This window comes from Oreochromis niloticus, linkage group LG1, assembly GCF_001858045.2.
Source record: "Oreochromis niloticus isolate F11D_XX linkage group LG1, O_niloticus_UMD_NMBU, whole genome shotgun sequence".
In the NCBI taxonomy this organism is placed as follows: domain Eukaryota; kingdom Metazoa; phylum Chordata; class Actinopteri; order Cichliformes; family Cichlidae; genus Oreochromis; species Oreochromis niloticus.
The window spans coordinates 32,995,115-33,020,739 of NC_031965.2; the positions used below are offsets into that span (position 1 = coordinate 32,995,115).

Here is a 25,625-nt window from a genome sequence, read left to right on the forward strand (position 1 = left end):
ACAATGCAGGAAAGCCCGATTTAATACATATATTCAGAAACAGAAACTATATAGTCATCATTTGTCACATGTTTGATTTGTCACATGACAATCAAACTTTGATATGCCTGTTAGTCACGTCCAGAAATAGTAGTTTAATCTAATTTAATAAAATACATAATGTAATGAATACTTTTAACTGTTCAGATTAATGCAGCACTTAATGCCAGAGGCATATTCTGAAACAAGCTCATACCTGCTTAGCTTAGCAGATTAGCTTGCAAATTAAGTAAAGATTCTCCTAGTGACTCATTTGTTAATGAAATGTGAGTAGAAAGTTTTACAAATTGGCAAGTCTAAAATCAAAAACACTGAGAAAACCTTTGAAAATTTGAAAAAACACAATTTTTAAGAATAGACGTTAAAGGTCTTTCGTAGAAATACTCTAGTATTTAAAAGACTTTTGAAGTTGCTAAAACATTTTAAATGCTGCTGACTTAGCCCCATGAGTAACACTGTACGCACAAGATGTCAGCGTAGTTTGCCGAGAGTGGCTAATGTTAGTTTTGCTATACCAGTAGCTTTTTAAAAAAATTTACTTCACATTCTTGTCCAGAGTTGTTGTGCCTTGTTATGCCAGTTGATATTGACAAAGTCTGCATATAACCATTAGTTTTCTAAAATAACTGCAAGAGAAGTGCAACTGTTTGTGGGGCTGTTCAACTGTGTTATTTCAACCTTGCTTGCTTACAAATTTCCATTGTCGCCTCCAGGGGATGAGATCTCAGACCCAACAGTTAACTGTCGTTGTATATTAATAAAGTAAAAACAGTTTTTTACCAACTTTTTTTAAAATTATCTAGTTGACTAATTGCACACATACCTGGTTTCATTCAGAGTAGAATCAATGAGAGTGTCTGTAAGGGTATAATTATCCTGATAAGAACAGGAACAGGGGTGTGTTTCTGCTTACAGATTCTGTATATGCAGAATCTACAGGCAATGGGCGGTAGAAAAAAAACAGGCTTTCTGGTTTTCTTTCATAATGAAAGTATCACTGACCAATCACATTTGAGCAGGCTTTTGGCTCGACGCACGCAAGCGGTCCATGGGGAGAGCAAGAGAGGAAGGCATTGTCCAATCTGAAAACAATCAGCTATTAGCTTCTTGGAAATGTACCCCTTGGCCCGGATACCAGAACAATGGCCATTAAACCCACAGGCTACCTTCATCTAATGACAGTCATTGGTGTCTCATGCTGGCATGACATGGAAATTAACCCGAAAGGAAATAAGGCTGTTGGTGTTGACACTGCCAATGACATCTACTGCCAAGTTTTGCACATTTCAGCAGCATTTAAAATAATAAATATTGAAGAACATAAGAAAGACAGTTTCATTTATTCTCCATTTAAATAGTCCCAGCAGCATCCCTTCGATAAAGTGTGAAGATTCATGTGAAGCCGGTGACTTTAGCAAATGAACAATATAAACAATGTTGTGCCTCCTTCCACAACATCTATACACTGGCTTCTCTCACCATCTCACACTGTGGTACTTCTACGTGTCATTACCAAATGTACATGCTCTAAAGCTAAATTTGGAAATGTGAACTAGAGAAGCACCATGCAAAGACATTTACCTTTAAATAGACAGTAATAAAATCCCGACAGATGATAGTCCAGCACCCTCAGCCCACTGACAGAGCACAGATATATTTTGCGACACTGCCAACTACTGCACAGCTAGGGCTTTTTATATCACCCGCAGCCTGCTGCGCTCTCTTTAACCTGCCATGATGCTAAAACATGCAGCTCGGCTGGGTTCCCAGTTGGCATTCCAGAGTTCTGTAAGACTGTGCTGAGGCAATATTTACTTTCAAGTGAAAGTAGCCTACACTTGGCACAGAGCCCTGACTCTTGGGGTGGCGAGAGTGGGGTGTGACAGACTGCTGCTGCTGTGTATTACATCCAACCTTTCCACCCACCCGAAATCCTCCAACTGACCCAGCAAACCTCCCACAGCCTTACAGTAGTAGCAGCAGCTATGTCTCGCCTGACTCCACTACCTGGATCAGAGCCAAACCAGAGCCCAAGCAAAGCGCCAAGAGGGACACAGAGTGAGAGAGGCATACAAAATGAGAGCGCGTGGGGAGAGAACTAGTGAGCGTGAAAGCATTGCGCCTTGGCCTGGCCCTCTGCCAGGACTCACTTAGTAGGTTTTTTTTTTTTTTTGCCACAAAAGCCAATCGGCGGTCAAACCTCCGCAGAGATTTGAAGTGACTCACAAAGATACTCCTGGAGCGGTTCAAGCCACAGTTAAGATTAAGTTGTCTCTCACGGCAGGGGGCTGGACTGAGAATACAAACAAGACCCTAAATGGAAAACTGACAAGCAGTATAAGGACATATTCATTTGGATCTCAGTAAACTATAGTGGTAATTTAAATTAATTAAAAAACAAAACAAAAACTCTGCCTTGATTTGCAATATTTAAGGAAAGACGGACAATTTTGAATTCTGAAGTTTTATACTCATATTTGAATTAGATAACTGTGAAAGAACATAATAGGATCAGATGGATTACAAAGGAAATCCTGTGGAAAGAAGGGCTACAACTGGCAAGGTACTAACCTGTCTAAAGTGGTCATCAAAGCCCCAGTCAGCCTGTCCATTAGGAGAAGTAGCAGAGTGTGCCCCTGCAGGAGACAGGCCCTCGTCAGGTTCCTGCTTCACTCTAACAGGTGGGGAAGCAGCCCTCTGGGGAGCCGATGCAGAGTAACTGCCAAATGGACGGGCTGGGATTCGTGAGGCATTCTGCTGTAAAGCAAGGGTCTGCTTGCGGAGGAACTCCAGACCACTGGCGCTTCCCTCATCATCATCGCTACCCTCATCCCCTTCCATCATCTCATTGTCATCGTCCTCATCTCCAGAATCCCGACCTCTGTCCTCGTCATCCTCTCTGTCTGAGTCTACACTACTCTGATTGGACACCCGGGGAGGCAATCCACCACCAGCAATGCCTCCAGGCAGGCCTTTCCCCATGAAGCTGGCTCCAGAAGCCCGGGCAGCTGCTAAGATGGCCTGTTGGGCAGCAACCTGCTGAGCGTACATGATGTGAGCTTCTCGTATCTTTCTCTCCTTGCGCTCCATTTCTAATCGTGCCTGCTGCTGGCGTTGGAGCTGCTCCATCACTGCTTCGAGCTTCATTCCTCCTGCGGAGGTGCTTGGAGGAAAGGCCACACCAGGCTCCTGAGACATTCCGGGCTGTGAGAGGAAGAGAGGAGTCATGGATGACTTACTGCATACTGAAACCTAATTACTCCTGAAAGCTACAGTGGAGCCAAAGAAGCCCAATTTAAACATTAACTCAAACAAATTTGGATAATTCACCCACACGATTTTCATCAGATTAAAGAAGTAAAACGCTTGTGTACTTTTAAACCTACAATACCCCAACAACAAAATAAAATTATTTTAAGCTAAATAAAGAAATAGAAAAAAAAATACAAAAATCTCGCTAGTAACTGGAGCTCTTAAAACCTGAGCATGAATAAAAGCAGAAAAAAAAATACTAGACTAGAAAGTAGCCAAATCAAACTTTTACACAAAGGACTAATCTACATAAAGAGTTTAGAAAGTAAACACTACAGTAACCAGCAACAGAAAAATCCCTGTTAAGATTAGAGGAAATAATTGAAATGCAGTAACCCACTCTGAGTTTTGCTGAGTTCTTAAGGAAGTATTGCAGTAATTTGTCAAAACGACAACGCAGTAAGAGGTGTGTATTAGTAAGAAAGTTAAACGGATATTCATGTATCTACAATCATAAAAGTAGTTATCCCGATAAACTAGATTAACTATAGTTAAACTAAAGTAGATAAACAACCATCAAAGTGAAAAAAGAAAAGAGAAGAGAAGAGAAGAGAAGAGAAAAACTGTTAAAACACATTTTCCGCGTTTAGATAGTGAGGTGCCACAACCTCAAACCTGGACACGATTTCAGGATACTCCCAACAAATGCAAAATATGCAACAACGCTTTAGGAAAAAAAATGAATAACGTTATTACAGTGTTGTCGAAAACTATAAAATAAATAAATAAAAGTAACCTACCAAATAGTCTGATTACCCCTAAGAAGTTTGTTTTCTTTGAATTCTACAACGTTGAACGAGCCAATGCCGTAAAATAAAAAGCAATCGGAGCGTTTTCAGCTCGCTGCCGTTTAGGAAAGTGCAAAAGGGCGAGAAGCAGAACCCCGACTCACCATTTGTGCCTTACTACTGCTTGAATTGTCCACCATCCCTCCTTCCTTGGCGTTTTCCTCCTTCTTCTTTTGGCAGTCGTTCAAACACTTGTAAACACACGCACACACGCGCGCACGCGCACGGGGGGGTTGAGGGAGAGAGACTCCGAGCGTGCACCGCAGATTCCGACTGATCCGCCGGCAGAAAGCCGCTGAACGCTGTTTATCTGGGTGACCTCTTCAAATGCGGGTGCGTCTCTTTCTTTCTTTCTTTTTTGCCCCGTGATTTTCGGGGTTTTCTTCTTTAATAAAAAAGTGCACCGACTGGAAAATGGCCAGATCTCATATCTCGGAAAGCGCTGAGGTAACTCCCAGTCGGTTTTTTTCCTCCCCTTCAATTGACACCCCCAGCATGGCGCACTACAGCGTTAGGCCCGCCCAGCGACAGCAACAAGTATCAGCCCTTTTCAGTTCACCACTTTTATTAAGCTTTTTTACCTGTAATGTGTTAATTCCGATTCTTCCGAGTCTTCATTTTACACAAAATGGTCTGAATGTCCACAACTTTTCGCATAAGATCAACTAAAACCTCAAACCAAAATGTTGTATTTTCAGAAGGTATTAAACTGATTTTAAAGTGCCAAATGCAGGTGTAATATATGAAAATGTAAGCATAAGTAGATGTGGATGTTGTCAGTTTAAAATGGATAGTTTTACAATCATAGCTTTAAAGCTTGAAATTGATCTTTCTGCACATGGATATTGGTCTCTCAATAAGTAGACATTTAATAGGTCAGACCGTTTAAAGAAAACAACCTGTTCTATTAATTTTAAAAATGAAACATGAACCATTATGAGGCAAGGTTTAAAATAATTCTACAAAAACTCAATGGACAGGGCTGTGCTGAGGTTGAGGCGCAGCATAATCATTAAATTGCAGTGCGGCTCCCTGCTACCCCCTTGAGGAAACCACAGACAGTGTATGGTTCATGCTGGTTAGCTCATAAACTGATCCAATGATATTACAGTTAACTAAAACTAAACTAAGAACTAAAATGTGTTGGGGAAAATTTTATAGTAAACTGAAATAAAAAAATGACTTTATAAAAAGTAACCAAAAACTATATATAAACAATATTGTCATTACTTTTATTCTTTATCATTTTGGTCACAAGGCTTTGGTGCTTATGTGTTTTGAAACTGAGATATGTAAATGGCTGTTGGTTAGGTGTTTGTGTTGTACATTAATTCCTCTGAACCCTGACGAATACCCACTTCTTCAAGTTTAAAAAAACTTTCTTTCCATGGCGGTCCCTTAGACTAAAATGACCTGGGTGATTGAGAACCCACACATAAGTTCAGTGAATTTCAGTGTGGTACTGTGACAGGATGCCACCTGTGCAGCAAGTCCAGTTGTGAAATTTCCTCACTACTAAATATTTATCAGTCTCAAAGTAGTAACTGTTGTAACAAAGTGGAAGTGACTGTGTAGCACAGCTATTCAGCCACAAAGTGGTGGGCCACAATAAGTCAAAAAGGGGGGTCAGCGGACGCCGAGACACATAGTGTGCAGAGGTCGCCAACTTTCGCTACAGACCTCTAAACTTCATGTGGCCTTCAGATTAGCTCAAGAACAGTGTGTAGAGAGCTTAACCTGACATCTGACCCACGTTAAACTCATGGACTGAACATACACACACCCACAACCACCTACACACACACACACAATGGACAACTGTACCCTCATACACACAATAATAACATGGACTGAACCACCACTCACAACCACTAGCACTTTATATAGCCTCTGTAGAAATTATCCACATATCTCACTTATCTTAACTGCACTACTGTATAGTTCTGTGTAAATAATCATTCTGTACATACGATAATTTTTAATCCTACAACTGTTTATAACTTGCATAGTTCCCATTTCTGTATAGCTGTATATCTCATATTTCTGTATAGTTTTTTATTTCATATTCTGTATAGTTTTTCATATTTATATCCTGTTCATAGCCTGTACATACTTATAGTTATAGCATATTCATAACATACCTTCATACTGTGTACATTATAACATACCATAATAGACCCATTTCTGTAATATACTTACATATCTATATTATTGCTAATATATATTGTAATATATCTATATCATGGCTAAAGCACTTCTGGATGGATGCAAACTGCATTTCGTTGCCTTGTACCTGTGCATGTGCAATGACAATAAAGTTGAATTCTATTCTATTCTATTCTATTCTATTCTAATGAAATAGGTTTTTGTAGCTGAACAACTGCGTTTAAACCTTACACCACCAAAAAATCAGGTGCAGTTATGTAAAGCACGCCACCACCGGACTCTAGAGCAGTCGAAACCTGTTCTCTAGACTGAAAATCATCTGGAAATCCAAAGAATGACTCTGGGTTTGGTGGCTGGCAGGAGAAAGGTACTTGTGTGACTCCACTGTGCAAAATGTAAAGTTTGGTGGACGGGGGATTATTGTGTGGGGTTGATTTTAAAGAGTTTGGCTCACCCCCTTAGTTCCAGTGAAATGAACTGTTGATACTATAGCATTCCAAGACATTTTGGACAATTTCCTTCCTGTTCCAACATGACTGCACACCAGTGCACAAACCAAGGTCTATAAAGACATGGATGAGCGAGTTTGGTGTGGAAGAACTTAACTGGCCTACACAGAGAGCTGATAGAAGTGCCGATAGAACACCTCTGGGATAAATCAGAGTGGAGACTGCGAGCCGGGCGTTCTTGCCCAGCATCAGTGTCTGATCTTACAAATGCGGTTCTCGAAGAATGGACAAAAATTCCCATAAACACACTCCTAAAACTTGTGGAATGCTTTCCTAAAAGAGTTGAAGCTGTTATAGCTGCACAGGGTGGGCTGATAACCATATTAAACAGTGCTAACCACTGTGTCTCTGGCCCAACATACATTTCATTATTCAGCAAACAGTGAATTATGTCTGCATCATGCAATAGAAATTTGTATGTGCTGGATCCCCTTGTGCTTTGTGTCTTTCTTTTGTCTGTTGTGAAGATAGCTGAGACCTGTTTGAGTCTCGAGGTCCTGCTGACCTTTCAGTTTCATTTGTAAAGCTTTGTCAGACACAGATTGTCCTCACTTTAGATTCACACAAAATGCTTTACTAACGACTAGTAACTGTTTTAATTATTCATGAATTACAATGTAATACAAGTATTTATAAAACACTTGTTTGTGCTTGATGTAATTTATGTAACTGTATTTAGAAATTGTTAATCCGTCATTTATAAAATATAAAAATGCTGTCGTTGAACACGTTATAGGTGAGCTTGTTAAGGAACAGTAAAGCATTTATATCAGTGTTTATAAACGACATACTAAGAAGCAGTAATACTTTGACAATGAAATACGTATTAACTAACATCTTACAAATGCTTAATAGTGTGTGGTTATTATAAAGTGTTTCCATAAAATTTGCCAGCAAAAATTAAACTGAAGTGAGAAAATCCACCTTGGAAAGTAATGAAAACAAAAGTTCTGAATGAAATACGAGTGAAAAACTACTACAACTGCAGTAATCAGCCATGTCAGTGAAGACACAGATAGATGCAGTCTGTAATACTGAATATCTCCTGACAGCAGTGGTTCTGAAACTGTGAGGGGTTGGGTGGGTCCCCACTGGTGGGGCACAGACAAGTTGGTGAAAAATATGAAGTGAAACTAATATAAATAAGGATGGGGAGGGCTGTTAGGGAAAAAAACAAACAAATGAGGCTATTGATGCTGTTGTGCTGATTATTATTAAAGTAACATCTAAGGTAGATTTTTTTTAAAATTACTTAATGATGAAAAATGTGGTCAAAATGTGTGCGTCCTCTGAGATGTTCCAGGTGTCACTGACACAGTTTCAGGTGTGTTTGCAGTTTTTTACCTGAAAGAGATGGCAGCAAAACACAGAAGAACTCTGCGGTATTCTGGTGAATGTTCTGCTATGAAACGTAACATTCATGTAAATGTTACTTTGACATACAGCCTAACTAAACACTAAAAGAAAGAGCAAAATGTATTCTGGTAGAGCAACAATGGTTCAGTAGCATAAAATCTTTGAGGGACATGACAAAAGGTTGTTCTACAAATTCCCCAAACCTTATTTTGACTGAGAATCTGTGGGATGTCCAATCCATAAAGGCCCAGGGCTCAAAAATTCCAGGATTTAAAGCTGCAAATGTCTACATGCCTGATATCACAGGAAACCTTGAGAAGTTTTAAAGAGTTCATAAGATTTAATATTTTGAAAATCCACATAGTATCAGGCAAGTGGTTACTACCCATTAACCAAAAAACCACTAATAATAGCTCCAATTCTAATCAAAAATAAGACACATAAGCATAATCAACCGATTTTTATTTTTTAATGTAAACCAATTAACAATACAATTCAAATAAAAAGATTAGCATTTACCATCATAAAAAAACAACCTGTTATTGCATTTTGCACGCAACAACACTATCTCATCACAGGGATGTACACCATACAGATTGTCCCAATAGTTGCATAGTACAGGTGAGTCAAGTGTACTTGCTACTGACCACTGGTGTTAAGTGCAAAATTGTATGTACATAAGAACGTGCAGAGCCAGGGCCGGCGTCAATACACTATAAATTCAGCTGGTCCATTTTAAAGCATTTAGTTCACACCTGTATCGAGTAACTCACACTTAAGTGTTATAGTAGAATCAGCTTTTATTCCTTAAACACCCACATTACAACCAAGGAGTGCTGGGAGGAGATGGTGTGCGTGACAAATACTAGTAAGGTAAGATTTTCTAACACCTTACAGTGCAAAGGTGTGAGGGGGAAAAAAAGGACTGATTCCAACTTTGTAAAGTACAAACCAAGGTTCCTACTTTGTCATTGCACAAAATGTCACTTTTCCAGTCCTCAATCTGTTATGTTGATCAAGTGGTATGCTATACCATTTATTCACACCACTGAGAGTTACCATCACAGCAAAGGAAGTAACAGAGTGGCCAGTATTTCAGTAAAATAGCAGTCACATGTCCTCCCTGCACTTAACTTGTTGTGCAGTTTCCTAATTTCTATTTCTTAATGTAAGTGGAAAACCAAATCATTTCTATTTATGATCGTACACCCACCCATCCATCCATCACTCACGCATGCACACACATACACACAAATAAATCTCCTGAGAAGTGATCACTATCACTTACTCTGACATTTAACATTTTTTCCTTTTACTACGGTTTCAAACAGTTAACAGTAAAATATTACCCAGGCTGTAGCATGTCAGTGAACACATACATTTTTAAAAGTGAAAAAAAAAAATTGTCTTCCAGTTTAAATTTTTTCAGTACACAAGTGTGTCCATTATGCAGGAATCAGCAACACATCATGACACAGAAAATGAGACCAACATATAGTATGAGCCTAATAAAATAACATAAGGCTGGACTAAAAGTTTGATTCTAATGGTGATCTGCTGTTATCGTGTCACAATAATTAGTGTATTCAACAAATAATGACAAATATATATATATATAAATAAAATAAAGTAACTCTTAGTTGAATCATAACCTGAATGAGGCTCTAAACCAAAATGCTACATATCCATCTTTGAACACAAATGTCTTTAACATGAATCTATATTTGAATTCGTCTCAACCACACCATGTTACTTAATGCATATCAAATAAAAAAACTGAAATGCAAATGTCACATGACTTCTATGAAGTCCAAATGTAGTTAAATGTCATGTGTTCTTCTATCAAAGCACTTCATTCCATCTGCTCACAGCTGTGCCTTAAACAGCAGTGTGGCATTTGCCAACTAGAATACTAGTATACTTCACTTTCTCCTTATCCAATCCTGTCCAATGACCTTTTTGTTTTGTTTTTTTTAAAGAAGAGGATGGCTTCGTCCTCCTCGGTTTGTCGCAGTTTTCTCAATTACAACTTGTAAAATATAGTGACTTTTTATAGTAATTATTATGTGTGTTATTAATGAGTCCACTCAAAAACTATATATTTTTTCAGATTGTGAGTAGTTATTTTTGTTGAGACATGACTATTTATGTCGTGGCCATTTCATTTAGGAATAAAACTCAAATGTAATTTTAAAGAAAAAAAATAGTTAATACTTCAGTGATCTGGGAATGTCATTGATAAAACAAGGTGCAATTACTTCATGTAGCTGTTGGTTGATAACTGGGTAATGCAGATTCACCAAAGAGCTGAAACAGTAAGACTGTATATCATATCTGTATGCATGTCATGCTTAGAGGGTTGCACAAGTAACTGCCCAATTACAAAAGACAGTAACCAGTTCACCCTTGGGTTAACAAGGGCATCATCCTAAATGTTGAATTAATCTGTTAGGAGCAGTAGTGTAGTTAGCATTTCACACAGTCCTATTTTTTTTTAAAGAAACAACGAAAAAAAATATAATAAATAAAAAAATAGGTCAAGCTTTGGGGTCACAGTGGATAAGGCTTGTTCTCATGTCCACCTGCGTTTTCAAAGGGGGTTGAGCAATCTCAGTGCACGCAGTCCTGTATGAAGAGGTGTTTGGCTTTAGAGCTGGAAGTCCTCTAGCAGTGGAGCTGCGTGACAAAGAAGGCGTCAGGCACCAGTCATTAAAGTAAACTGAAGCAGGAGCCAAGACTTTGTTAGATTTGAGTCACTGCACTGACATCACTGTATGGGGCAGGACGGGCCCTCAGAGCAGCAGCACACAGAGGAGCCCATGGCTTTGGGTGGAATCAGGTCCAGGTCCTCATCGTCGGGGATCTCATCCAGGCGATAGCCATCCTGAAGCAGCTGCTTGCTTAAATCAGGATGGATCTAGAGAGCAAAGACAGAATATACTTGAGATGTGATGCAACCAGATTAGTGTAACCACTTAAAAATAATGTTACTTAATGAATGAATGAATTTTTACATGGAAAAATTACATATTTAAAGGCAAGTCTATCAAGGGCTGCTGCACTCTGTGAGAGGCTGTGCTCATGAGGTAAAACAGCTCATTTATTAAACGGAAGGCATATGGTTTGATTCCCTGGCTCTTGGTGTCCTCGTCCTTGGGAAAATTACTAAACCCCAAACTGTCCCAAATTGGTGTAAAAAGCACTAAGTTTTAAGTAAGAGTACAAAAGTACTGGATGAGTACCAGTCCATTTAGCACGTAGTTTTGTAAGCCAACTTGGAAGTTTTGTTATGCTATTTTCTTATGTTACTTTATTATATTATTTTTGGAATGTAAAACTTCAATGCAGCCTTGATAAAACTTAAAACACTAATGTTAGAAACTTTTTGGTGACAATGTGGAAGTCATTCAACTGTCATGTATCCATTATAGCTGACAACTTCTGAAGTCTTCTTTAGCAAACACTTCTGGGACATGTAAAAGGTTCCAAATTCATGACGGGGGTATCTACTTGCATCCTGCATGTTGGACAGTAAACTTGAAAGTGTCTAAAGCTTTTGTCACCAGAAAACCTTCAAAAAACCCACCAACCTCAAGAGGAAGGAACTGGAAGTGAAACATGCCAAGTTATTTCCAGATTTTATGACTCAGTCTCTGTATGTCTTGTTAGAATAGAACAAGACAGAGTTTGCCACAAGGTACAAACCTAGATAATAATCTTAAGTCATGAGACTCAGTGCCTGGGAAAGAAAAATAACAGAAGTAAAACTTATCCTTTATTCTCACATTTATTCACACATGTACTCAGTACATGTCGTTTCTGGCATGCGTACAAATTCAAACAAAAAACAATATGCTACCAGTTGTGAATGTCTGATGCATTTCTGGTGCAGCTGTAAATGAGCTGCTTGCTGAATGATCTTTGTTAAAAGGGTTGGCATAATAATCATGTGCTTCAGCCAATACCTTTTTGAATGGCCTTATCTCGTGCTTTCTTGCTTTGTGGTAAATCTGTCTTTTGTATTCATTGAGAGATTTGAATGCTAATCAAGAAAAAAAATTCCCAAGTTTGCATGTAATTTGGTGCCGCAAAGGGCAGGGTTTTCAGTGGTCTGCTTTCAGTGGTGTGTGCTGACAAGTCAATCCAATGTGTTTGTGAAAGAAGCACCAAAGTCACAAAGGCAAGGAGCTAAAATTGAAACAAAAATCAAAAAGCCAGATTTGATAAGAACATAAACCATGGTTCAGCATGCTGTGGCTAAAAGTCACCCAACCAGTTTGACACAATGGTAACAGATTCGAAGAGAATCTAAAAAAAATGTCCTGTAGAAATAACTCACCTCAGCTGAAGAGTATCCAGAGGAATACTGCTCAAAATCAATCTCTTCATCACTGTTAAGACATGAAGGACAGATTCTGTTCATAACTTAGGAGGCACAATTTTAGAGAGGATATTGAGAACCCAGTGACGACAAATTAAGGTTAGCCTGAATTTTAATTACAGAAAATGGGCCTGTTTTAATTTAGCAGTTAGGAAAATACTTGTACAGACCAAGTTATTAAACGCTATTCATTATGGTAACTTTACTTATATGCATACATGCTGTTGCCTTTGGACTACATTCGTATATTCTGTGTTACAGTTTATATCAAATTCATTATCGATCGCACATGATGGTGTACTTTATGATCTGGCTGGTATACTTTCTATTTACAAAACTATACTGGACAAATACCCACATCTTATTCTATGTAATCGCTTATCTTTTACAAACAGCTGCTGTGATTTTACCTCTTGTAGAGTCCTCCACTTTTAAGGACCCAAACACCAATTGTAATGCACTATATGTTAATGTTTTGGGCTTGCTGGGAGAGTTCAAAATTCCCTTAAATAAATATCAAACCTAACAGTGCAACAGTAATTTCTCAAGTGTTGTGGTTTGTTTAATATTTGAAATGGTGTGCTTTCTCTTTGACGATTTGAAAGAGACATTGACTTGTGATTACATATAAACATAAATTTACACATACATAAATAAATTCAGTCATTTTGATGTGGAAAATTCAAATGTCAAGTAAAAGCTTTTTGACTTTTTTTTTTTCTTTTTTTAACAGGTTTACATTTTGGATTGTAGATTGTAAAGTATGGGTTTACAGACACCTAACCTGAACTGGTAAGATATGACATATGGTGGTTTAGACATCATGTGATCATTTAACATCTAAGTGATCTTGATTCATGTTATCTACTTTCACGCTGTTCAAAGAATGTAAGGATTTTTATGTTGGAACATGTTCTTTGTTGTATAGAAATACAACAGAAACATTTTAAATTGTGGTTTTAAGGTCAGAGATACAGTAATTTTTACAGTTTAAAAAAAAAAAAAACTTGTTCTTTTCAATTTTTTTTTTAAAAGGCTGAAAAAAACCTCACAAATGATAACACCAGACCGTTAGTCCTTAGTGTACTACTGTTTTAACCTAATAACATGAATACCAGGTTTGACCATACCTGTCTGAGTCAATTGCAACCAAAGTATCCTCAGCGTGCTGACTCAAAGCAGCATAGCCCTTGTTATATTTCACCATCCTAAAAAAACAAACAAAAGACAACCAGAAACAGCATTAAAATAATAAATCACACTTCATGTTCATTATGCTGACATCACAAAAAGCTGCTTCCTCTTTGGTATTCTTTCCTTCTGACCTCTTGGCTCCCTGTCTGGGCTGGTGCGTCACTGGAGGCCCCGGTGAGAGAGCTTTCTTCTTCAGCGCTTTCCTCGCCATCTCCCTGTGTTTCTCTTGAGATAACAAAAGACATTTTTGTTAGGGCAGAACTGACCATAGAGGGAGTGGAGAGAGAAAGTAAACACTGACAGTTTACACAGGCAGAAAAATTGAACCTATATAACCTATAACCCATTTTTCATAACACCTACGAATTTCAACATGTTTTTCAGACTAAAGACACTCCTATGCACTTTTTAAAATAAACTGAGATGTATGAACGATTGACTAGAAAAGTTTTGTATCCAGTGAAACATCTAACATCCATTTAGTTAATAAGTAACATGACTTTGTATATAAAGAAGATCCCAGGGAGAGGCAGACTGGGAGTGGTTTACCACTCTGAAAGACTAAAAATATAAGAAAAATAACATAAGATGAGAGTCTTATTGTATACTGTACGTGGTATCATTATAGGATTTAGAAAATCCAGAAGAAAGTCTAAGTCTAAGAAAGGCTAAGATCTTCAGGCCCCTAGGCAGTGCTGCATAAAAAAAACAAAACAAGGACACACACACCCACACACCAAAAATCACCTCCAGTGTTTTATGTCACCTCTTTGTTACAGTAAAGATTTTTAAGAGACATCAAGAACAGAGGAAGATATTTTGTGACTAGGTTAAGCTGAGAGTGCCCAACAGTGTCATATGACTCAGCCTTTGTTGTCCTGCTAGGTGCACATTCAACACTATTTATGCACATCAGCATAAATCAACTCCTAAAAACAACAATCACAGCAGGACTGGTGACCTACAGATAGGGATAAAATTAAAGTGTTTATGCCACCAACTGTTTGAGGTGAGGAAATACTTACGTAGTTTGAGATGGATGGCTGGCGCTCTGGACATGATGTAAGGTCCTCTTTTTTCCACTGGCCTGATGCCGCCGTCTGTGCTCTTAGGTCTTGTGCCACTACTTGGCCCCTTAAGTTTTAAAAATTGAAAGTACAATCAGTACTTTAATGAATGACTCAATCAACAGCTTCACTGTCAAAATACAATGTACTGTACAATGAAATGAAGTGACTGTTCTTTATGGTGAAAATCTCTGAAAAGATAAAATAGTTTACATGTTACAATAACAGGGTGGAACAAAAGGACAAAACCAGATATACAGCACCATGCAAAGTCTTGAACAACCACTTAATTTTTTTTTAGTATTTTGATTCCAAGAAGCTGTATTCTAATCTTTTCACATGTCTTGAGCAACAGTTCTCCCAGCTTTTGAAGGTCTTTCAAAATTTTTCAAAGCCACTTCACACAGACTTATGAAACATTCAACCATGAAAGACGCTTAACTTAAGGTATAATCTAGTGTTGCAGCTACAGATAAGAGAAACCTATCAAAAACCAATTTGTTATCAGTAGCCTGTTACAAAAAACAAATTTGTTCTAAAACTGCACTGACTTTACCAACAAGGTCCACAAATGATGTCGTCTCCCTTTTCATTTGTATACCTATAACTAAGGCATTGGAGACAGTCATTAAATGAGTATAGTAAGAGTGAAGTAAGTTCCTTACACAACAGAACTAGCTTTATAATCAGATTTGCACTGCAGTACACCTTTGCCTTGTCACCACATATATCAAAAACAATTAGGATTGCTACAGACAAAAGCATGGATGTACCATGGGCTCCCCAGTATCACCCACTGTACCCAACCTTTACACAGAGAAGTGGAAATTAAAGCTTTGAGCTTCTTCAAAGGGATAAAACCTAGCCAATGGTACTGATACGTGGATGACAACTGGGTCAAAAAACAAACCAAGAAGTAGAAGCCTTTACCAAACAAAATGGCAGTGGATAAAAACAAAGTTCACCAGGGAGGATACCAAGGATAATAGGTTATTGTCCCTGATCTGTGCTGTGATCATTGAGGAGGATGGAAGCCTTAACCTTTAAGTTTACTGGAAACACACACATTCCAGTACCTACTCATTGACTCCCACCAGCCACTGGAATACAAACTTGGGATAGTCAGCACCCTATAGCACTTATAGAAATAAAAGGAATACAGGCGTGTAAAAAAAAAAAAAAAGCTCTTAAAATATGCGGTTATCCCAGTTGGACTTTCATCAAATCAGCGAAGATGCAATGAATGCCAGACACCAACCAGGAAGAAAGAGAAGCAAAAATGTAACAGCATTGTTGTCTTTTATGTAGCAGGTTTGTCAGAGAAACTCAGGAGGATTTTCTCCCAGCATGGCTTCCCAGTGTATTTCAGACCAAGCAACAGCCTTATCTTCATGCATACTTGCACAAGTTCCCCCCCCCCAAAAAAAATCACTACAACTATTTCCCATTTTTGCAGAGAAATATACAGAAATGAGAGGCTACCCAAGACTATTGCACAGTACAGTACATCACTCAAATATTTTTGTAATTAATCATCTTTTTAGAAAAATCTCCTAGTGATATTATATACAAAACAGAAAAAGAAACTGAATTCAGAAATGGGATTCAACAATACCCTCAACTGAACAAAACAATTAGTTAATATGTTTAATATTGCAACGAATCTCGTTTGGATTCACTTTTCATTTAGCTCCAGGTCCTCCCCAGGGCTGTCTATTACATTGCAGCAGCCAAAGAAAATTAGAAAAATTTAAATCTATAGTTTTAGTCCTTTCGATTTGAAAAAACAAACAGCTATACTTCTTATATTTTTTCATTCCACTCACTCTCCATAAATTTCCTCCACACTTGTTAAGGTCTACCAACGAAGTCTCGTTCATCCTTACAATGATTTTGAAATTATTTCCCAATTAGCGAAATGTCAAAAATCAAACGCTAAGCTAGTTAGCTATCCTCCCCCGTTAGCTAGGTTTAGCTGACATTACCGACAAACCCTGCGACTCCTGCTGTGCCTCCAGCAGGGAGTCCTTCTCCGGCTCCTCCAAAATGTCGTTCATCATCTTGGCTTTAGTTGTCACAGTTTACGCCGCAACACACCCATGTTGACAGCTGCCCCATCGGAAAGGGACTTTTAGTTCATAAGCAAACAGGAACTTCTGTTAGCTAGCTGTGTTCTCGCGGGACAGGTTTCATAGTACTTCCGGGAAACACAAATTTCAAAATAAAACCCTCCTTGACTCGAGAATGGTTCCTTAAATGGTTTACAAAATCATGAAGTACGACAAAGCACCCCGGCCTAGTTTATTAAGACAATTGCAGTCAGATAAATATTAAAATAAAAGGGTAACAAAAAAGGACAGACTTTTGATATAATGAAAATAAATAAATAATGTTTTAATCTATAATGGGTGTTAAACGTGTCACTAAACCATCATAATACAAGACTGTCATATTTTCCAATTAATGTTTCCGGTTCACATCAAACTAAGAAAACTTTTCCAAGCAATTTCAAGCAACGACTTGGTTTCAACTTACAGTAATATAATAAATATATTAAGCAAAAAATAATAAATAAGATACAAGTATCAATTTAAATATCTTATTTTATACCATTTCCATAGCAAATATGCGAAACGAGGACTTCAAAACACGCAAATATTTAGTTACAACCAGGATTTCTAGCCTCTCAGTGCCACCTGATAGGCAAAAATAAGAGCCCAGAGAGAAGTCTAAAACGGTTATGACCAAGCAAAAAATAAAAAGTCTACATTTGTGTTACATTTATGTCTAAATATCTGGATAGAAATATTTCATTATTAAAATACATTGTTTTTTCGTTTCAGCATAGCACGTCTAAACTAGCTTTCTTTAGAAAGCAAGAGGAGGAGCAAAAGGAAGCACTTAAAATTCTATGCTGTTTAACAGCACTTGGGAATTACTTTAAAAAATTACATTTTCATTAGGGTTTCATCTGTGTATATATGTAAAAATAATAAAATGAGAAACTGTTCAAAATACAAATTAGTTGCTCTCGTGGAGCTATAATTACTAGTCGAGCTCTGCAGCTATCATGGAGTCTTCTGATTCACTACGCTGGATTTTGCTCACACACCTCTTTGGCTCCTTTGATCGTCTTCAGCCTCCTGTTTGCTTGCGACCCTGGAAGCTTTAGGGTGGTTTTTTTTGTTTATTTTTTTTTATTCATAGTACATAAACATGGGTACCGTAAGCACTGACTAAAATCTAAAACACTGGTTCATCAAATTCAACGTGACCATCCGTTATAACAAAATGCTAGTTTCTATCCTTTTTGATAGAGTTCAGCTGGTTCTTATTTATTCTTCACATCAAATATTTACACAGGTATAATTAAGTACATCAAAGCATGTATTAGTCATACACAAAGAACAAGCAAACATCTTCAATTTCTGGTTTATTTATAAGGTCCATTATTTTGTACACCACAGGACAGCTTGGATTTAAACAATATAGGCAATTCAGCGTGGAGAGAATCGGGAAAGCTCATCTCTTTATACATCAAATAACCTGTGGAAAGAGAAACAAAACAAGTTTGCAACTGAAAGTATGTAACGGGCCACATAATCTACAATAATATTGTGCAATAAAGTAGACCAGCATGCACATTCACAGTTCGAGGTAGCACTGGGCAGCATCAGTTACTAATGCCTGAAGCAATTCTTTTCAAAATTCACACTGCCCATCCAGGTAGCATGCTGCGGTATGGTGCAGTCTCACCTTGATAATCTACAACTTGTCAATTCCCAGCTCTTCCGGTGTTGAAATGCCGAGTTCTGTGAGGGTGGGCTTTAGCTCTTGGATCAGGTAGGGATAGATGTCTTTATGGGGACCTGCTTTGTCCTAAGATAAAGATAAAAATGTGGTCAGCTGTAAAGCACAAAAAAAAAATCAGAACAAGGTGTATATCCAATTGTAATCTCAAAGCGTACGATTTATGTGACTCCATTTCCTCTAATGACATATTTTACTGAAGTGAGTCTTACTCACCTTGACAGCTTCAAGGATGCGGATGGCACTGGCCAGGTCGTTCAGCCTCCGACAAGCTCTTAATGCCGAATCCAAGATCTTGGGTTCAGGTACCAAATCATATCCAATTAGGGTGTTCATTCCTGTGTGTGTTTAGTTAACAGAAGTAGCAATGTAATTTTAAAGTTAGTTAACCCTCATTTGAACTATAACAATACAAAAATAATCCACTCAAAGTCACCTTTCCTGAGTTCCCAGGCATCTAAGTCAGGCTTGCTGAAGTAAGTGACCCAACGGGAATCAAACTCCTCATCTGTCTCCACCTTTCCATGGGAGTAGCACCTGGAGGCCAAGGGAGCTTGAAAAAAAGGATTCAATAAATAAGTTTCAAGTACATACTTGTATAACATAAATAAATAAATAAATAAAAACCGCTTAAAATTGAACTATTGCAGACTTTAAAAAAAAACAAACGTACTTTTGTTACCCAAGACAAAGAAAGCACTGTATTGTACTTAAAGTGAATCAAACATCCCAGGTCCTTAATCAAACATACACACAGTGACATTTTAAACTTTAACACCACACTGTAAAATTTCCTCATTTAATGATCTACCACAAGTTAAAAACAATGTCTGCATCTACAAAGGAACAGGAAGTGCATCTTGGTGCTGAACCATATTAATAAACATTTACTTTTTAAATGCATATCAATTTTTAAGTATTCTTAAAACAATATGCTAATTTTACTGTTAAACAGAATTTCTTTTTTCACAGTACCCACAGTGCCTCTGCTCCTCTCATCGCCTTATCATTAACAGTGCTGCTTATCACTTTTCACTCTGGCTGAATGCAACCTCAGAGGCTTTTAAACAAGGGCACATTTTCATTTTTACTCTGGTATGAAATGGCATTTTATGCAAAGAAACATAACTCAAAGTACTGTACCAAAGTTATAAATTCCAGTGGCATTACGGAAAGAGTGACAATATGCACAACAGTAGTCGTTACACATTTTGAGGGAGTAAAGTAAAATAGGGTCATGCAATTTATTGCTACATCGCCTCGATCAGAGTAGCTGTTGTGTGCGTGTACATTTGAAGACGTAAACGAGTTTGGTTTCAGTTTCTTTATTTCCAGTGTAGGAAGCCTGCAAACTAAGCATTTGTCGTAGAGAGGAGGTCACTGAACAAACTGTTATGTATTATGGATAATCCAGATGACCCTCTGCACCGCTAACTGGACAGGCAGCAGAGCACCTTCTCAAACTGACTGAAGGACAGATACTGAAAACCACTTCTACCAAATACTATAATACCTTCATTTATTTAGTTCAACAATCCTGAGTAATGATTAACTTTTTACATAGTACTCATTAATGTTCTGAACCCGTCTGCCATATACCGTCAACTAACATTAGATGACCTGCACAGGTGAGCTCAGGTCGGTTATTTCTGGAAAACAGCAGCATTAAAAAGGCCAAAGTCAAATACATGCTCACGGTGTAAATCTTAAATCAAAATCTGCAGGATTGAGATCTGCATTCAATTTTGACCATAGTCCAACGTGTTGATATGAGCTGCGTGCAAACTGCGGTCGCTGACGCTCTCAAACAAACTGAGGAGGGTCATCGCAAGGTCGTGACTTTTACGCTTTAATTCGCTTCGCGCCTCAATATTTAAATCACACAGGGAACGGCGAAAACACCAGACTATTTTAATTTCAGACCCTTAAACACAGCAGGTCACAACTTTAATTCAATGTCACCCCATGTTAGCTTCTAGCTACATACCAGCACATAGGTTTAGCTAAGCTAGCTGGCTAGCTATACGAGCCCATTTGACTTAATTCATCACACAATTTGTTTAATTTCACGTAAATTGTAAAGCAGACAGTCCTACCTGAGTAGCAGGGTCGTGACCGAGTCAGACTCCGCGCTCCCGTGGCTGACAGTCGGAAAACGGCCCGGAACATGTTACCGCACTGGATACTAACCGTCCTGTACGTGTTAGAAAGGGGTACTCTGGACCTACGGAAGGACACGACGAGGGCGACACGGTCACGTGACTGAACGAAGACAGCCGAATACCTCCTCCAGGCCGTTGACGTGAGCTTTTTTTTATTTTATTTTTTTTTATTTATTTTTTTTGCTACTATAAAGTAAAATATGAATATATTGATTCAACAATAAAATCTCTAAAAATATATTTTTTTCTTCTAGCCCATCTATATTTTTTCATTTTAGTTTCCATTTTATTTTTAGTTTCGTTTTCCAATCATGGGAAATTAGTAGTATGCCCAATATGGTCATATATGAGGAAATAAAAGTTATTACAGTTTTTTATTTTCGAATTAGATTAGATTTTTATTTTGTGTTGAATTTTTGCTTTCACTTATCTTTTCTTCTTTTGGCTGCTCCCTTTAGGGGTCGCCATAGCTGAGTATCGATGCTCACCATATCCCTATCATCCTCCTCTGTCAGCCCAACCCTGTGCATGTATTCCTTCACTAAATACACGAATCTTCTCCGTGGTCTTCCTTCTTTCCTCCTGCCTGGCAGCTCCATCTTCAAAATCATTTGTCCGATATATCCACCGTCCCATAATTACATCAGTTAAGCAGAAGTTTGGCTAGCAAACTAGTTTGGCTTCATAAGCTAAATTGGTTTACTAGTTTTATTTATTAGACTAGTAAAATAATAGTGTAGTAGACTAGTAAATTACTAAACTAAAATCCATATTTCAATGAATGTAACACCACTGGTAATGGCCTATAACACCAGCAGAGGGAGCTGTTGGTTTTAAAATATACCCTTTAGCCCTCTGGTTGCAACAACACAAGTGTAATTTTCTAGTCTGGGAGCAGGTGCAGCCCAATTCAAAGAAGTGGAAGATTTCAATGCAAAACGCAAATGATCAAGTTTATTTTTAAGTTTTTAAATACTTATTTATGTGGGGGGGTTTTCGTGTGTCTGTAGTCACATGACAGGCCTCTGCTGTGGATGTAACTAAGGTACAGTGGATTACTTGGTCATGTGTTGATTCAAGTTTGTGTGTGTGTGTGTGTGTGTGTGTGTTCTTAGTGACGCGGTGAACTGTAATCCCCCCTAAGCCCAGAGCACCACAGTAGATGTCCATTAGTGTAATGTGTTGCTGCACATCTTTCCTTCTCTGTCTCTGCCTGTCTCTTTCTATCTTTCTCTATCCGAGTCAAGCTTTTATTTTCTTCTTTTCTCTGTAAATATCCATGTTGATCTTGCATGTTTAGGCATTTAGCCTCAAGTTCAGAATTCCTTTAAACATGTAATTAGATAAGCTCCCTGACCTCTGACCTCACCATGAACAGCAGCAGAGAAAACATATTTTCTTAAACTGGATTTACACAGAAAATTCATGTTCCCTTGTGAGCTTGAAATGATATTAGACTCTATAAGAGTCTTTACAATTTAAGTTACTGTTCTTATGTAAAGTCATCTGGAATAAGAATAGAAATTTGAAAATTCACCATAAAGTGAAATATGAGATGATACAGATATCATGAAACCTCAAAATGTTTCCAAGAAACCAAAACTTCTGAGTTCATTTATTCTCTTAATCTCTTGAGCTTACCCCAGCTCATAGGGCAGGGGGTGGAGTACACTTCTCAACTGTTCCAGAGAAAATCCATACATGTCAATTACACTGTGGCTCTGATTCCTTGCATAACAATTATTGTACTTTATTCTGAAAAACCCCCCCATAAAAATACAGAATCTGAAAATGCTATTACAATTGTGAACCAACTCACACACTCAGATTAGGTGTTAACTTGTGTGTAGTGTAACACTACAGACATTTAACGCCATTACTTCAAACTGTTTTCTCACCGCCTCCACTCTGTCCAGCGTTGTTCCAAAAAAAGGAAGAAAGCTCAGTATGATTCTACAGTTATGATAGTTTTATTGGCATTTTCCAAGGTTTTATTTTACAGTGATGGTCACAGTTTGGAAAGGTAAAGAGACATGAAACAAAGAGTGGCACCATTGCAGATAAATACGGGTCCCTCCTCTGTGTGGCCTACATAGTAGCATGCGGTTTCCATGTTAGGGTATTTTTGCTTGTTTAAATGAGTTAATTTGTGTTTTCTAGCAGCAGATGGACATGCATAATACGTTTAATGCACTACTTTATATTGCTAGGGTTGGATCATGAATAAATTGTAGCATGGTATGTGAATAAGTTGTTGGATTGATTGCTTGACCTCTGACCTCCATCAAAGCCCCACATCCTTGTACATTCACTGTGATTAATGCCAATATTTGTCTGATTATCAATGATGCTATTCAGACCATAAGCAACTGCAATTGTTCACCTACACACCGAGCCTTGTGCGCTGTGGCTTTTATAAATTACAATGCATTAAACAAACATTTTGCTTTTGCTTTTAAATGGTCAGATTTTGCTCCCTGAGGAAAAATACTTGTTCTATACAGTTTAAATGGCATTATATTCTTTTAAGACTGCTCTGTTAATTGAGTTGATAAAATACCAGTGTATAGTCTTGACCAGAAAGCCACATCTTGATCCAAATGGACCAGACACTTGGTCTACTATCGCCATTAAATCTATTTAAACAGTAGCCTTGGTAATAAACAGTAAAGGCTGCATGTTCGTTTGGTAACTTCAAATCACTGTGGCCTTATTGGTACTGTAGCGTCACAACATCCTAACTGATGAATACACTGGGTGACAACACCAGAATACTGATATGAGTGAAAGACATTTTGAAACAGGGGGTACATACAACTTATATTACACATATACTTTTTAAAAAAAAGAAAGAGTGATGAAGAAACTGGACACGTGATCTAAATCACTGAAACCATTAATGAAGCACTATGTACAGCATGGAAAGAGTTTGACTGGTGGTTGTGTAACTATTTCTTTTAAACAAAATTAGAAGATCAACATCACAGAACACTGACAACAAGGACTGAAAGTGATGCAGGAGTTGGAGGGGCGAGCAGAGCAACGTGTGATATGTGCATGTGTGCAAAACTCTATCAGTATCACAATAAAAGCATAATTTTGCAGTGCCTGCTACTAAGCAAAGGAAGAGGGTGCCAGGTGTTGATGTTAAGGGCAGGGATAGGTTTGGTTGGGGGTTTCTTTTTTTGTTTGTTTGTTTGTTTTTTTAGGGTGACAAGGATTAAATAGGGTGAAAGCACTTTTCGCTGTAGTTTAGCCACTGCCCAACATCTTTGTGGCACGCTGGTTGGCCTCATCAATCCTGGTCTTGTTGGAATCAGCCTGAAAGAAAGAAGCACCAGCTGTTATAGAGCTCAGGTAGGAAAATGTGGTCAAACCAGTGCTAAAGAGTGGAGAGGGGCAAATTAAATGAAGATACTGAATGGATGGATAAAGTATGCAATGGCTTGTGAATCAGGAATTCCCCATTAGTGTGTGAAATTCAGGCTAAATCCGATCGAAGTCAGCACAACTGGTTTATATCTGCTGTTATATACCCTGATGCCAAGCCTGTAATCCATTAGCCAACTTCAGCTCTTTCTATACACAGTTATATTTTGCACATATTTACATGTATACATATTTTTGTGTTTTATTTACATTACATAAAATTGCAGCATTGGAATGGTACAACCACACGTTCTGATTTTAATTCCTTTTTTCGATTTCTGTCATTTTATTTTCTTTAAATGTTTTGAGAAATTATAACCTAAAGCGTCAGTCTAGATATATTTCAAAGCGTCATTTTTGAAGCTGACTTGTTTCCATCAATAACTTCACTTTAGAATAGTGAAGTATCAGTTTCATCCATGTCAAGCTATAAAACACCGTCCCATATCAAATAAACTGAATACTGTCCATGGTAGTGGCATAAAAAGCTCTGACTGTACACTACCTTGTCCATGATCCTGTCAATCTGGCGGTTCTGCGTGTCGATCTCCTGACCCATATCCAGGGCCATGTGACGCAGGTTGCCAATGATGCCGCCCACTTGCTCCAGGTTCTCATCCATCTCATTCTCCCGAGCATCATCTGTTACCCTGAAACATGCACAAGGTTGAAGTACGAGTGCTTATTGGTTTAAGATTAATGGGAGCTGTTGTTGGATTGTGCTGGAGAGCATTTTGATGGAGTTAAATTGCTTCCTAAAAACACATAATATTAATTTTAAAAAGTCCTTATCCAATCCTTATTCCTTACTAAAGGTCTTATTCATGCAGCCCCTCAGTTTATCCATTGTCTGTGAGTCATTGTAACTCATTTGCCTCTACAGGAGGGTTTCTTTAAGTCTGGTGTGTTCTGTTTGACTGCCTCTTGCAAACCAAAGGTTTAAATAAAAGGTGGTCAGGTTTCTATCTGTGAGGAATTTCCACTCTCACTGAAATCATATAGTCAGAAAAGTAGAAAAGCCTGCTGTTCTGGCACAAAGGAAATACCTGCACATGTTGTAACTTAAAATATTAGCATTATTGGGGACCATCTTCGACTGTGAAGTATGTGCATAACAGAAAATAGGTTAACACATAATACATCCACTTTAAGAAGGAAACACTAAATACTACGGTGTTTTTGTCTCTAGTGAGAATGAAGGGTTAGAAACATTACTTTTAACAGTACAAATCCATGAATGTTCACCTTTCAGACAGCAAATCACATAACTAGGTATTACTGAATGACTTTCAACACCAGGGCTGGGATCCCTCCGGTAAGCCAAAGATAGGTTTCAGGTAATTAAGCTGTGATACATAAATAAAAAATACTTTTTTGCTTTAAATGGTTAAACGCTGATATAGGTTCAAAAT

General features: G+C 38.0%; 4 protein-coding genes across 7 annotated transcripts in view; all 4 read right to left on the reverse strand.

Annotated features, from left to right (window-relative positions):
* LOC100695615 (AT-rich interactive domain-containing protein 3B) overlaps window positions 1-4,692 on the reverse strand; it is a 57,939-nt gene extending 53,247 nt beyond the window's left edge. Inside the window, exons 1-2 of one of the 3 annotated variants that reach the window (XM_003437685.5) lie at window positions 4,244-4,692; window positions 2,611-3,243 (exon numbers count right to left, since the gene is read on the reverse strand). In XM_003437685.5, the coding sequence (XP_003437733.2) occupies window positions 2,611-3,243; window positions 4,244-4,279 (669 nt within the window). In that variant the 5' untranslated portion in view covers window positions 4,280-4,692. The other 2 variants (XM_005447685.4, XM_019360701.2) reach the window with 2 other exon arrangements.
* A 3,923-nt stretch (window positions 4,693-8,615) lies between these two features.
* fam219b (family with sequence similarity 219 member B) lies at window positions 8,616-17,024 on the reverse strand. The gene is made up of 7 exons (XM_003437558.4): window positions 16,798-17,024; window positions 14,771-14,879; window positions 13,877-13,970; window positions 13,682-13,759; window positions 12,510-12,561; window positions 10,937-11,087; window positions 8,616-10,846 (listed from the first exon to the last, which is right to left on the reverse strand). The coding sequence occupies exons 1-6, from the start codon at window positions 16,870-16,872 to the stop codon at window positions 10,938-10,940; spliced, it is 558 nt and encodes a 185-aa protein (XP_003437606.1). The 5' UTR covers window positions 16,873-17,024; the 3' UTR covers window positions 8,616-10,846; window position 10,937.
* Window positions 17,025-18,228: 1,204 nt separating this feature from the next.
* Window positions 18,229-20,902, reverse strand: cox5ab (cytochrome c oxidase subunit 5Ab). The gene is made up of 5 exons (XM_003437559.3): window positions 20,719-20,902; window positions 19,059-19,175; window positions 18,839-18,960; window positions 18,569-18,691; window positions 18,229-18,358 (listed from the first exon to the last, which is right to left on the reverse strand). The coding sequence occupies exons 1-4, from the start codon at window positions 20,789-20,791 to the stop codon at window positions 18,578-18,580; spliced, it is 426 nt and encodes a 141-aa protein (XP_003437607.1). The 5' UTR covers window positions 20,792-20,902; the 3' UTR covers window positions 18,229-18,358; window positions 18,569-18,577.
* A 1,828-nt stretch (window positions 20,903-22,730) lies between these two features.
* The window catches only part of LOC100696143 (synaptosomal-associated protein 25-A), a 38,418-nt gene continuing 35,523 nt past the window's right edge, over window positions 22,731-25,625 (reverse strand). For both annotated transcript variants that reach the window (XM_005447687.4, XM_003437687.4), the window contains exons 7-8: window positions 24,719-24,863; window positions 22,731-24,105 (exon numbers count right to left, since the gene is read on the reverse strand). In XM_005447687.4, coding sequence (XP_005447744.1) covers window positions 24,037-24,105; window positions 24,719-24,863 — 214 coding nt within the window. In that variant the 3' untranslated portion in view covers window positions 22,731-24,036. The remainder of the gene's footprint in view (window positions 24,106-24,718; window positions 24,864-25,625) is intronic.

Bases quoted from the DNA above. Each gene is read 5' to 3' on its own strand.
- fam219b (XM_003437558.4), bottom strand. From the start codon at position 16,872: ATGATGAACGACATTTTGGAGGAGCCGGAGAAGGACTCCCTGCTGGAG. The intron at 12,562-13,681 runs GTATGGTCAAAC...ATGTCTTAACAG, and splicing joins GTTGCAATTGACTCAGACAG to TGATGAAGAGATTGATTTTG. The intron at 11,088-12,509 runs GTGAGTTATTTC...TTTGCTCTCTAG, and splicing joins CTGGATACTCTTCAGCTGAG to ATCCATCCTGATTTAAGCAA.
- cox5ab (XM_003437559.3), bottom strand. From the start codon at position 20,791: ATGTTCCGGGCCGTTTTCCGACTGTCAGCCACGGGAGCGCGGAGTCTG. The intron at 18,961-19,058 runs GTGACTTTGAGT...AAACACACACAG, and splicing joins TGCCTGGGAACTCAGGAAAG to GAATGAACACCCTAATTGGA. The intron at 18,692-18,838 runs GTGAGTAAGACT...TCTTTATCTTAG, and splicing joins GCATCCTTGAAGCTGTCAAG to GACAAAGCAGGTCCCCATAA.